This window comes from Dipodomys spectabilis, unplaced genomic scaffold (genome assembly GCF_019054845.1).
Source record: "Dipodomys spectabilis isolate Male_0828 unplaced genomic scaffold, ASM1905484v1 ptg000147l, whole genome shotgun sequence".
Taxonomy (NCBI): domain Eukaryota; kingdom Metazoa; phylum Chordata; class Mammalia; order Rodentia; family Heteromyidae; genus Dipodomys; species Dipodomys spectabilis.
This window is the reverse complement of record NW_024870824.1, coordinates 13040493-13053543: the sequence shown is the minus strand read 5'-3', so window position 1 is coordinate 13053543 and position 13051 is coordinate 13040493. Positions and strand designations below refer to the sequence as shown.

At 37.5% G+C, this 13051-nt stretch overlaps 1 protein-coding gene across 1 annotated transcript in view; it reads left to right on the top strand.

Moving 5' to 3' along the window:
* Lars1 (leucyl-tRNA synthetase 1) overlaps positions 1-4911 on the top strand; it is a 61962-nt gene extending 57051 nt beyond the window's left edge. Inside the window, exon 32 of the mRNA XM_042692048.1 lies at positions 4537-4911. Within this exon, the coding sequence (XP_042547982.1) occupies positions 4537-4742 (206 nt within the window). The 3' untranslated portion in view covers positions 4743-4911. The remainder of the gene's footprint in view (positions 1-4536) is intronic.
* The last annotated feature ends 8140 nt before the right edge of the window (positions 4912-13051 follow it).

The following is a 13051-nucleotide window of genomic DNA, read 5'->3' as shown; positions in this document are numbered from 1 at the left end:
TCAGTCTATATCTTCTGTGATTAGATTTAAATTTTTTTAAATATATATTTTTTATTGTAAAGATACTGTACAGAGGGGTTAAAGTTACATGAGCAAGGTAATGAATACATTTCCTATTGAGCATTGTTCCCCCTCCTTTGTACATATGGTCATATGTACATAGCTTTTGACCTCTTCTGCTTGTCCTAGACATTAACTCGTTATTGCAGATAAAAGCATGGGACCTATGTTTCTTTGAGTCTGGCTTACTTAATATAATTTTTTCCAAGTCTTTCTATTTTCTAACAAATGGGGTGATGTCATTCTTTCTGATGGAGGCATAGAATTCCACTGATCCATTCATCTGATTAGATTTTATGAACTAACTCATGGCTTCTTTTTTTTTTAATCACCCAGTTGGGTGGTCCTAGGCAGAGCAGAATGTGAAGGGAGTGTGTCTCTGTATTATTTTTCTTCCGAGTTATGAAGACAAGTTCATCTTAAAATGCTGCTTTGTATAATTTTTCTCTTCTTTTTTTCATTTGCTTATTTTTTTCATTTCTTTACCATGCTCAGGATCAAACCCAAGGTTTTACAATGTTAGCCAAGTACTCTGCTAAGTTATACCCCTAGCCCTTTTCATTTTAATATTAATCAAAGGTGATTGGGCCCTGTGTGGTGATACATTATAATTTAAACATTTGGAAGGTTGAGACCAAACTGGACTGCATAATGAGTTTCAAACCTATCTGGCTTATCAAAAAGAAAACAATAGATTGGTTCTTTTTTTTTTTTTTGGTTGGTTTGAACTCTGGGCCTGGGTGCTGTCCCTCAACTGTTCAGCTCAAGGCTAGTAAGTGATCTACCACTTGAGCCACAGCGCCACTTCTGGTTTTCTGGTGGTTTATTGGAGATAAGAGTCTCACGGACTTTCCTGCTTGGCTGGCTTTTGAACTGTGATCCTCAGATCTCAGTCTCCTGAGTAGCTAGGATTACAAGCGTGAGCCACCAGCACCTGGTTAATAGATTGATTCTTTTTCCATCAGTTTGAAAATTTTGTAAAATTTATAAATCTTTAGACATTGAATTAGTTTTTGGATTATTTCACTAAAAAGTCAAGAATTCATTCTGCCATATATTTTGTATTCTACAATTATTCATTTCCCTTCTGTGGTCATCTAGTGTGAGACCACTATGTATAGTTTATATGGAGATGCCTGTATGTAGAGAAACAGCAGTGTAAGCCCTGGGCCCTAGGGATTCCACAAAGTGGTGGTGACCAGGAGCTGCACTAAGTGAAGTGGTGGAGAACTAAGCTAATGAAGCACTTAGCTACAATCTAAGTAGGAACTCCTGGACCCAGTGAGAAAGGTACAGGTGAAATGTCTAATGTAGAGGTTGGTGAGTTTATCTTCAGCTATACTGATTAAGGAAGACTCAGGGAGATTATCCATGTAAATTCATAGAGGAAAAAAGTACTTGCTAGGTGCTGGGGGCTCATGCCTGTAACCCTATCTACTCAGGAGGCTGAGATCTAAGGATCGTGATTCAAAGCCAGCCTGGTCAGGAAAGTCTGTGAGACTCTTATCTCTAAAAAACTACCAGAAAATTGGAAGTGGAGCTGTGGCTCAAGTGGTAGAGTGGTCACCTTGAGCTGAAGAGCTCAGGGACAGTACCCAGGCCCAGAGTTCAAGCCCCACGACCTCCCCCCACCAAAAAAAAAAAGTACTTTCACTATATATAGAGCATTATCACCAGCTTATATTAGAGTTAATGATTTTATTGTTTATAAATATGCCTTTATGGTAAAATAATATGTAAGAGAAAATCTGCCATCTTGTTCCTTTTTCTTTTAGAGATAAGGTCTCACTATGTAGCCCATTCTGGCCTCAAATTTGAGAGCCTCCTGCCTTTGCCTTCTGACTTCTACAAGTACAGGTTTAGGCCACTATGCCCAGCTGTTTTAGTCTTTTTTTTCTTCCTGTACTAAGGCTTGAACTCAGGGTCTTGAGCTGTTGCTTGCCTTTTTTTTTTTTTTCCTTCCCCTACTCAAGGCTGGTGCCACATCTATACTTGAGCCACATCTACACTTCTGGTATTTTATTGGTGTTACTTGGAGTAAGTCTCTTGGATTTGTCTATTTGGGCTGGCTTTGAACCAAGATCATCAGATTTCAGCTTCCTTAGTATCTAGGATTACAGATGGGAGTCATCAGTGCCTGGTGATTTTAGTGATTTTTAAGTGTACTGTTCAGTGACACTAAGTACATTCACACTGTTGTACAACTATCACCACCATTTCCAGAACTTTTTCATATTCTCAAGCTAAAACCTTGTACTCATTAAACCACAGTCACCCACTTTGCTTTCTGTCAGTTACTAGTAACCACTGTTCAACCTTTTGCTTATACATATTTGACTAATTTAGGTACAGTTATTCTCTCATTTGTCACACAGCCATGAATAATACCATTTTACAATGTTTTGTTTGGTATTAGTTTCTATAAAAGAAACAGGGAGAGTTTGAATTGGTATTCCTGTAAGAATCTACAGAAGAGATCTAACCTTGATACTTTCCCAGTCATTCTCAGGATGCACTGATATCTAAGAGGCTGAGTACTTTGAGTATATGAGATGGAAAAGGAGTTAAATTCAATAATATCATTCTTTGTCTTCTGCCATAACCAGCAAGTCCTCCAATTAGTGCCAATTGTATCAAGGGTGATTATGATCTAGGTCCAGGAGGAATAGTCTAAAGCCATCATTTCACTCTACAAAAGCCTCTGAGCAAATGTTTGATGATAATGACTTTAAATCACTCACAACCTGTGCCACATATGAACTAATAACTTGGAGGTGAAAGGCTTCATTTCACTTTATCAGTCTCCAGGGACTTTCAATCACTCTCATCTTTTCTTTAAGTGCCTTAAATCTTGTATAGTTACAAACTTAAATTTCAACATTTTCAGTGATCAGAGAGGTTTGGGATGAGAAAAGATACTAAAAACACTAATAAAGCTCCAAGAATTTATTGACAATAATGAACTGCATGGTGAAACATCAAAGCAAGTGCATTTTGTCACTTAGAAGCTTGATTGAGTATTAAGATTTCTTTGAAATAGTTTGAATCAAAATTGCTTGAAATGATGAACAAGGGCTCTTGGGGACAGTGAGGGGAAATCTCCAGCAAAAGGCCTTATATATAAAATCTGCTGACAAGAGCTGTCACTTCTGTAGCAAAATATTTGCTTCCACTCATGTACAGGTTGAATTGCAGTAACTGTTAAAATGAATTGTATTCTTCCTTCAAATAAGATCATGGCTATTATGAAGACTTTTGTGTTCCTTTCCTCTTTTAATTTTCAGAGCTTGTGCTCTGTCTGGAATAGATTATATGTCCTTTGCAGAGACCCTCCAAAGACTTTGAGGCAGAGTTTGGTTTCATGGTAGTGTCAGGTAATTGCTCTATAAGCCCCAAGATCTTGTCTCTAAACTTGCAGTCTTCTAGTCTTTGTTTTCCAAAGAGAACAAGACTGGATAACTTATATTGCTGGTATTGCTACCAGCTGCATTAAGTCTCCTTTTATCTCTTATCCTTTTCATGCTATGCTTTGTATTCCCAGTGCAACACAAGAATGTAGCTCCCAGACCACCTAGAATCTGTTTGAGAAAGGGTTGCAAGTAATTTAGAAAATATCTTCTTCCTTTTTTTTTTTTTTAATAATCAGGTTAAGCGTTACTAACCATGCTTCATTTAGAATGACATATAAATCCCAAATTAGCATTTTTAATTATTTATGGTATGTCCCTACCATATGAATTAAAGCCATTTGATGTTGGAAAGTATCAGAATTGCTTAAATGAGCTCAGTTGTTGGCAGGATTGTTGGATCAAACATTTGTTCATGAATCAGTTTCCTTTTGTTTGACCAGGAGCCGTATTATCAGCTTGTACAAGAGTCAGTCAAGGAGGGTAGGATTAGAGCTCATCTTAAAGCTCACAATTGTAAAAGCTGTGCCTTTTCCCTCTGCCATGCCCCCCTTTTCTGCTTATCACTCACTAACTTTTTAATTCACACTTTCATCTTTGAACTAAACAAGAAAAGGGTAATTCTGTTTCCTATAATCATTGTTTCTCCAGAAATATCTCCAAGAAAATCTACTTTAGCAAATCCTAGGAATCCCAAGAAAGAAATGTTTTAGACTTTTTGATCTTTTGAAGAATGACTAATTAAAGCACATAAAAGTGATTTAGGAGATCAGATAGGTTAGTACTCAAAAATATACTCAATTCTTCCTCTTTCCCGGCTTATCATTCCAGGAGATAGGCTATAGAGCCTCTTACAATATTTGATCTGGGTAAAAAGCAGAAAGGGGATAATGACAGTTAGACTTTTAGATGTGTGCCTGAGACTGGGTCCTATTGAATAATCTGATGAACATATTTTTACTTAAATGTAACTAGATTGTTTAAGATACGTGTTAACAGATTCATTTGTAGTTTCTGTCAGTCACTATGGATAATTGAGTGTTTATGTTGATAATCTCTTCTGCTGTAGACCTTTCCAAAGTGAAACTAATGAGATTTGATGATCCACTATTGGGGCCTCGGCGAGTTCCAGTCCTAGGGAAAGAGTGCATTGAAAAGACCCCCATTTCTGAGCATGCTACTTTCCATGTGGACCTCATGACCAAGAAAATTCATCTCTCTGAGAATGGGCTACAAGCAGATGTTGGCGATACAATTATTTATTTAGTTCATTAAACTTGTATAAATTGGAGGTCTAGTATGGTTCCTAGGGTTGCTACTTACTCATACCTTCATTCAAACCAGGAAGATTTTATTTCTACTGATCAACTTCTGTGTGTAATCATAATTATATCAAATTGTCTTTGATTTCTGGACCTAATAAACTTGTATTTTCCATCTTTAAGCCTCTAAGAGAAATGCTTTATTCCTTGCTTTGTTGTATTTTTTGAACAAATAATTGCAATTTCCCAGAAGCTTTGTCTCCCCTCCGCCTCCATAGATTCTAGTCTGTAACATAAGAGTGTGAATATGTGGGGTGCTTTATACTGTTTATGAAGACTAAGGAGTACATAATGGTTCTTTGATAAGATATCCACTTAAGAAGTTGGTGGGGATTTTTGCTTTATTGATTTTTTTTTTTTTGTGGTATTAAAGGTTGAACTCAGGAGGCCTTGCATTTGCTAAGCAAGTGCTCTACCACTTGAGCCACTCCCCCAGTCCTGATTTCTTGACAGTCCTAGGTTTTGAACTTAGGTCTTGGTGTTGGCTCGGGTTTGCTCTGCTGTTGTTCTGCCATTTGAGCCCTTGAGCCCATGCCTCCAGCCCCTTGATTTCTCATTTAATAAGAAAAAAAAAAAACAACCAAATTAGATAGCTAGTTCTATTTTTCATGGATTTTCCTGCCCAGGCTAGCTTTGAACTGTGATCCTCAAATCTTAGCCTTTTGAGTAGCTAAGATTACAGGTGTAAGCCACTGTTGCCAGACTTGAGAGAGCTTCTTGATGAACTGAATGTGCTTTTCATAAAGATATAGAAGGGGTTCTTAATATTAGCATGTATTACTAGTGAGAGGGTTTTCTTTGATAATTCTATACATTTGTGCAGTAGACTTTGAAAAATTCACCCCCTTTATATTTCATTCCCTTTTTCAGACACTGGTGGGTTTCATTTATGCCTTAATAACACACATACACACAAACACACAATGTCTTCTGATTTTTGTTGTTAGTTGTGAGGCTTGCACTCAATGCCTGGGTGCTGTCCTTGAGCTTCTGTTGCTCAAAGCTAGCACTCTACCACTTTGAGCCACAACTCTACTTTCAGGTTTTGAGTGGTTAATTGGAGATGAGTCTCATGTGGACTTTTCTGCTCAGGCTGGCTTTGAACTGTGATCTTCAGATCTCAGCCTCCTGAGTAGCTAGGATTATAGGTGTGAGCTACACCGCCTTATGTCTTCTAATTTTCTTCATCCATTACTATCCCCTTCTTTTACCCTTCCATCTCTGGTCTCCCCCTAAATAGTCTCCCTTTTACATTCATGTTCCATGTCATTGCCATCATCATCATTGGCCTGTATGTCACAAATAAGAGCATGCTGTTTGAGTTTGGCTTACCTTGCTCATCATGATGATCTCCAGTTCCATTTGTTTTTCTGCAATTGACAATTCCACTTTTCTTTATGTGTATCATATTTTCTTTATTCATTGATTATTAGATATCTTGGATAATTTAATAATTTGACTATTGTGAACAGTGCTGTAATGAACATGGGTATTTCCTTTGCTTATTTGCAAAACAGTGGAGTGGCAGGGCTGGGAAGGGGGCTCAATGGTAGAGCACTTGCCTTGCATGCTCGAGGCCCTGGGTTCGATTCCTCAGCACCACATAAGAAAAAAGCCAGAAGTGGCGCTGTGGCTCAAGTGGTAGAGTGCTAGCCTTGAGCTGAAGAGCTGAGGGACAGCACCCAGGCCCAGAGTTCAGGCCCCACGACTGGACCCCCCCCCCCAAAAAAAAGAGTGGAGTGGCAAAGTCATAAGATAGGACTAGTTCTCGGTTTAGAGGACCTCTTTATCAATTTCAATAGAGATTGTATTAGTTTACATTCCCACCAACAGGGTATGAGGGTTTCTCTCTCCCATACCCTTTTCAGAATTTGTTACTGTTTTCTTGATGACGTCTCTGCTCATATGTCTGGGGTGAGAGAATCTTAGTGTAGTTTTGATTTGCATTTCTTTTATGCTAAGAAGGTCCAGTATTTCTTCATGTATTCATTATTCATATATATAACAATATATATTTTTTATGTATATATATATAGATAGATAGATAGATAGATAGATATAGATATATATGGTTTTTGTTTTTGTTTTTAGCCAGTCCTAGAGTCTGAACTCAGGGCCTAGGCACTGTCCCCGAACTTCTTTTGTTCAAGGCTAGTTCTCTACTACTTGAGCCATAGTACCACTTTTGGCTTTTTCTGTTTATGTGATACTGAGGAATTGAACCCAAGGCTTCATGCATGCTAGGCAAGCACTCTACCACTAAGCCTCATTCCCTTTATATTTCTTCTGAGAACTGTTAAGTTCATTTACCCATTTATTAATCGAATTATTTGTTATTTTGCTCTTTTATGTGCTCTTTGTTCTCTTGGTTCTAATCATTGTTTCTTTTGATGTGAAGAAAAAAATAAATACAGCCCCATTTGTGAATTCTTGCTCTTATTTGCTGGGCAATTGGAGGCCTATTCATAGAATATAATTACCTAGGGGCTGGGAATGTGGCTTAGTGGTAGAGTGCTTGCCTAGAATGCATGAAGCCCCCTGAGTTTGATTCCTCTGTACTACATAAACAGAAAAAGCTGGAAGTGGCACTGTGGCTCAAGAGGTAGAGTGCTTTGAGTAAAATAAGCCCAGGGACTGGTAGGAGGAGGATGAGGAGGAGAGATAATTACCTATTTAAACAACAACAAGAAGAAGAGATAATTACCTATTTACCTATGCCTACATTTTCCAGTTTTAAAGATATATATTGTATAGTATATTAACCTGTATCTCTTAAGAACTAAAATGGTCTGTAAAATCATAATGGCATCAAATATGCAGAAAAGATACTCAAGTGAAAAAACAATTAGTTGAAATGTTGAAGAAAAAGCAGTCTATTGGATTTATTATATTGATTGTATGTGAGTATTTTTCTAAGGATTTAACTACATTTACTTGTTAAATAACTACATTTACTTGTTAAATAGCATGCACACAAAAAGTCAACAATAAAAAATATAAGTGAATCCCACCTAAAAAAACATCAGAAAATAAGACACCTGTGTAATCACCAATTGAGGAATGGCTCAATGCTAGCAGCAAATTGTACTTGAACTTTATGGCTCAATGCATGATCAATTATTAGCAACTGCACAATGTGAGCTTTAATGTATATCTACATTTATACAGGTATATATGTATCCACTAGGTCACAGTTGCAGGTCAAAGTATTTATCAGTTTTTATTCTTGTTTTCTTTGTTCTTTTCTCTTTTGGGAGATGTACTGAAGATACTCATGGCTATTGACTTGTCTATAATATCTCCTTACAGTGCTGACAATGATTTTGAGGCCTTGTTACTAGATGAGTATAAAGTGAAATTGTATCTAACCAGAATTTTTTTAATTAGAAAATTTTCCACGTAATATTTTTGATTTGGGCCTAATTGCTACTGTACCTAACATTAATGTAATAATACCAGTTTTGGTTAGCATTCATTTGAAATATCTTCATCTTTTTTACTTTTCTCTTGTAGCTTTATTTTATTTTGGGGAATCTGAAGTTTAGAGAAAAGTTGAGAAAATTGTTGGATAAACAGGCACCAAGATTTATGAATTGTTGGTATTTTGCCACATTCATGTTCTCTAGAAACATTTCTGAAGTAAGCTTTTGTTTCAGAATGGTATTAGATTTACAGAAAGATTTATGACTTCTGTATGATTTTTGCCAAGTTTCCTGTTAACATCTTACATAAATAATACATTACTAACTATAGACTTAATTCATATTTGACCAGTTTTCCACTACTATTTATTATTATAGGATCCTATCCCCTGACCACTTTGTATTTAAAATAAAAATTCATATTATTATTATTATAATATTTGCTGGTCTTGGGGCTTAAACTCAGGGTCTGGTTGCTGTCCCTCAGCTTCTTTTGCTTAAGGGTAATGCTCTTCCACAGTGGAGCCACAGCTCCACTTCTGGCTTTTTCTTTTCTTTCTTGCTTTTGGCTAGAATACTTTCTTTTTTGTTGTAGTTGTTGTTGTTGTTGGGCATGGGGTCTGAATTCTGGGCCTGGGCGCTGTCCCTCAGTTCTTCAGCTGAAGGCTAGCACTCTACCACTTGAACCACAGCCACTTCTGGCTTTTTCTGCTTTATGTGGTGCTAATGAATTGAACCCAGGACCTCATACATGCAAGGCAAGCACTCTACCACTGAGCCACCTTCCCAGGTCTAGAATATATGTTTTGAAAGTTCTGAACCACTTGACAATAAGTCATAGACTCTGTGACACTCATTTTTCTTTTTCCTTTTGGTGGTACTAGAACTTATGGCTGTCTACTTGAGCCATAGCTCCACTTCTGGTGCTGTGTGTGTGTGTGTGTGTGTGTGTGTGTGTGTGTGTGTGTGTGTGTGTGTGTGTGTGTGTGTGTGTGTGTGTGTGTGTGTGTGTGTGTGTGTGTGTGTGTGTGGTGGTTAATTGGAAATAAGAGTCTCATGGACTTTCGTGTGTGTGTGTGTGTGTGTGTGTGTGTGTGTGTGTGTGTGTGTGTGTGTGGTGGTTAATTGGAAATAAGAGTCTCATGGACTTTCGTGTGTGTGTGTGTGTGTGTGTGTGTGTGTGGTGGTTAATTGGAAATAAGAGTCTCATGGACTTTCTTGCCCAGGCTGGCTTTGAACCACAATCCTCAGGCCTCAGCCTTTTTAGTAGCTAGGACTGCAGGCATGAGCTACTAGCACCTAGCTGACACTCATTTTTCAGTGCATTGATATGCATAGCCTGAGCGCCAGGACAGTCTGTAGAATCACAATGGCATTACCATGCCCACGAAATTTAACATGATACAATTATACTAGTTGATAAGCTTTCTTGGGCTGGGCTTTTAGCTTAACAGCATAGTACTTGCTGGGTTTGATACCTAACATACACACAAAAATACCAATAAAATTGGAATAATGAAAATTTCTAGATGAATTAATTGCGTGTGTGTGTGTGTGTGTGTGTGTGTGTGTGTGTGTGTGTGTGTGTGTGTATTTATACCTCTGTCTGGATCCAAAGATCAAACCTTACATTTTGTGGTATATTGATCGTTAAACTGGGCATTGCTCTCCTTCCTGATAATCTTTCTGAAGACTAAGCTAGTTATTAGTAGAAGACCTCAGTTTGGATTTGTCTGTCTTATGACTACCACATGGACAGTAGTTCCCATTACATCACACTAATAAACTGTAGATTCCATTATTATGGTGGTACTAAGTTGGTTTCTTCATATTTCCCCATTTAAAAGGACACTTTGGGGGCTGGAGGAAAAGCTCAAGTGGTAGAGTGCTTGCCTAGCAAGCATCAGGTTCTAGGTTCAATCCCTAGTACCATTAAAATTATATATATGTATATATATGTCTCTATTTGTCTATTTTCCCGTTTTAATCAGTAGTCTGTAAGACTAGGTAGGGTCTGAGAGCTGTTCTTTCTTGAATGGGATTAGTGCCCTTATAGAAGGCACTTAGAAGTGAAGACACTTAGAAAGCATCACCTGGACCTATACCAGACACCATGTGTGCTGGCTCCTTGGACTTGGACTTTGTAGCCTCCTAAACACTGAGCAGTAAATTTCTACTAAAAATGACTCCATCTCAACTACAAGCAGTCCAAAGGCATGGTATCTGTGAGCAAACATTTATCAAGTAGTCTCATTCATGAACCATCTGAGTCAGTTGCTACATGTAGTTGTCATGGTGAGTTTTGTCTCCATTAGTCTCCATTCTATAAAGAAGAGGTTTCATCTTTACTCCCAAGTTTTAAAAATCATTATTTTCAAATCATTGTGGACCATAAAACCTTTTCTTTTTTACATGTGCTATAATCTATTACTATAATTATTTCCTGATGTGTTTCCCTAAAATTAATGTTTTCCCTAAAACTAACCAGTGGAGGCCCTAAGGCTTGGATCATTCTTTGCTGAAAATCACAATAAATTCTCACCTCACCTTGTGGGTTTTTTTTTTAACCTTCTGTTTTTCTGTCTCGTAAATAGGATCAGTCTTTTCTTCAAAAAGCCACTTGAGCCACACCTCCACTTTGGCTTTTTGCTGACGAATTGGAGATAAAAGTCTCTTGGCCTTGTCAGCCTGATCTGGTTTCGTACCTCAGTCCCCAGGTCTCAGCCTCCTGAGTAGCTAGGATGACAGCTGTAAGCTCTCAGCACTCAGCTGAGCTCTGCTTCATTTTAGTGGAGGATGTATTAAGAGACACATATCCAGATCATTTGAATGCGGGTTGCTAACAGGAGATGTTTGCTTTAGGTCTTTACATTGGATAGAGCTAACACTTTTTCAAATCATACAAATTTGTAACCAATAACAGATTTCTTTCCTTTTCTTAATACCTTTGCATTTTTTTTTATACAGCGGGGACTCTGGCTCTGAAGAACTTAATATATTTCTTCACTATATTTACTTATTGGGCATTTATTTTATTAGTAACTTCAGAATTGCCAAGCCAATACTACTTTATTAACAAAAGTTCATGGGATTTTTTTTTTCTTTTTGCAGGTGTGTGTATTTTGTGTGTGTGTGTGTGTGTGTGTGTGTGTGCATGTGTGTGCATGTGTGTTAAAATGTTTCTCATTGGGATATAAAGTACTATTCTAGTTGGGAATTCTGTTTGGAATATGGTTTCTTGAATTTTTTTTGTGTTAATTTTTTCATTTTCTTTGTTATATAGTTATTTATTTCTCTTTATATTCAATGTTATAGTTTTCTTTCTTTCCTTCCTTCTTTCTTCCTTTCTTTCTTTCTTTCTTTCATTCTCCCTTCCTTCCTTCCTTCCTTCTTATCTTCCTTCCTTCCTTCCTTCCTTTTTTTTTTGCTGGTCCTAGGGCTTAAACTCAGGATCTGAGAACTTTTGTTCTTAAGACTAGCATCTGACCACTTGAACCATGGCTCTAGTTCTAGTGTTTTGCTGGTTAATTAGAGATAAGAGTCTCACAGACTTTCCTGCCCACACAATTATCACGCAATAGACAAAGAATTCATTCATGAAAACCAGCAATGTATTTGACCAGGGCTAGTTTTGTTAGGCTGTAAGATCAGAGGAAAGAGAAGTTTATATGGACCACAGTCAGACATGACTTTACATATGGGTTGTGATGCAGAAATGAACTAATAGTTGGAAAAGTAGGGCTTGTAGATAGGGGTTGGATGTAAAAACAAACATATGTCTTGTTTTGGAGATGATGCTAGGAATGGAATGTATATCCAGGGAGGAATGAGAAAAAAATCAGAAAGAGGTAAGAAAACTGGGACTTGTTATAAATGTTCTTGGATTCCACAGTAAATGGATGTTTAACTCTGTTAATTTTGGAGTTAAATTTTGAGGTCATCTGTAGTCTTCAGTAGTGTTACTCATATATTTCCTCTTGAAGAATTTTATTCATCATATACTATTTTTTGGAAGTGTATGTGCCTGGCTTTAGTAGGCATATATCTGATGCTTCCTCACCCCATCAAAACAGCTACTTTCTCATGGGAATACAGGAAGAAGTAGAATTATAATTATTAAAACACCTTGTATAAGATAATGGATCTTTTTTGTTGGTGGTGGTCATGGGGCTTGAACTCAGGGCTTGGGCACTGTCCCTGACCTTTTTCTCTCAAGGCTAGTGCTCTACCACTTTGAGTCACAGTACCACTTCCAGTTTTCTGGTGGTTAGTTGGAGATAATTGTCTCACAGACTTCGCTGCCTGGACTGGCTTTGAACAGTGATCCTCAGACGTCAGTCTCCTGCGTAGCTAGGATTACAGGTGTTAACCACAGGCACCAAGCTAAAATGATGGATCTTATCCTCCTCCAATCACCATCCCCTGCGGCTCTCTCCTCCCCCTGGTTTCTTCCCCCCAAATATTCTTCCATTTAGCTTCATGCCATTATGTTAACTTGTATTTACAAGTCTAGATTCTGCACTTGAGAGAAAATGTATTGTTTTTATGAATCTGGCTTGATTAGCTTAACATGATCACCACCCCATTTTCCTGCAAAAGATGCATTCATTCTTTATGACTGAAAAATGCTGCATTATTTAGAAGATTTACCACATTTTCTTTATCTGTTCATCTGCTGATGGGCACCTAGGCTGAGTCTGTAGCTTGGCTATTGTGAGTAGTGTTGCAATAAAATATGGATATATAGGTATCTATGTATTTTGTCTTTTATTTCTTTGGATATCTGCCCAGGAATGGTATTAGCAGGATCATATGGTAGCTCTATTTTTATTTTTTTGAG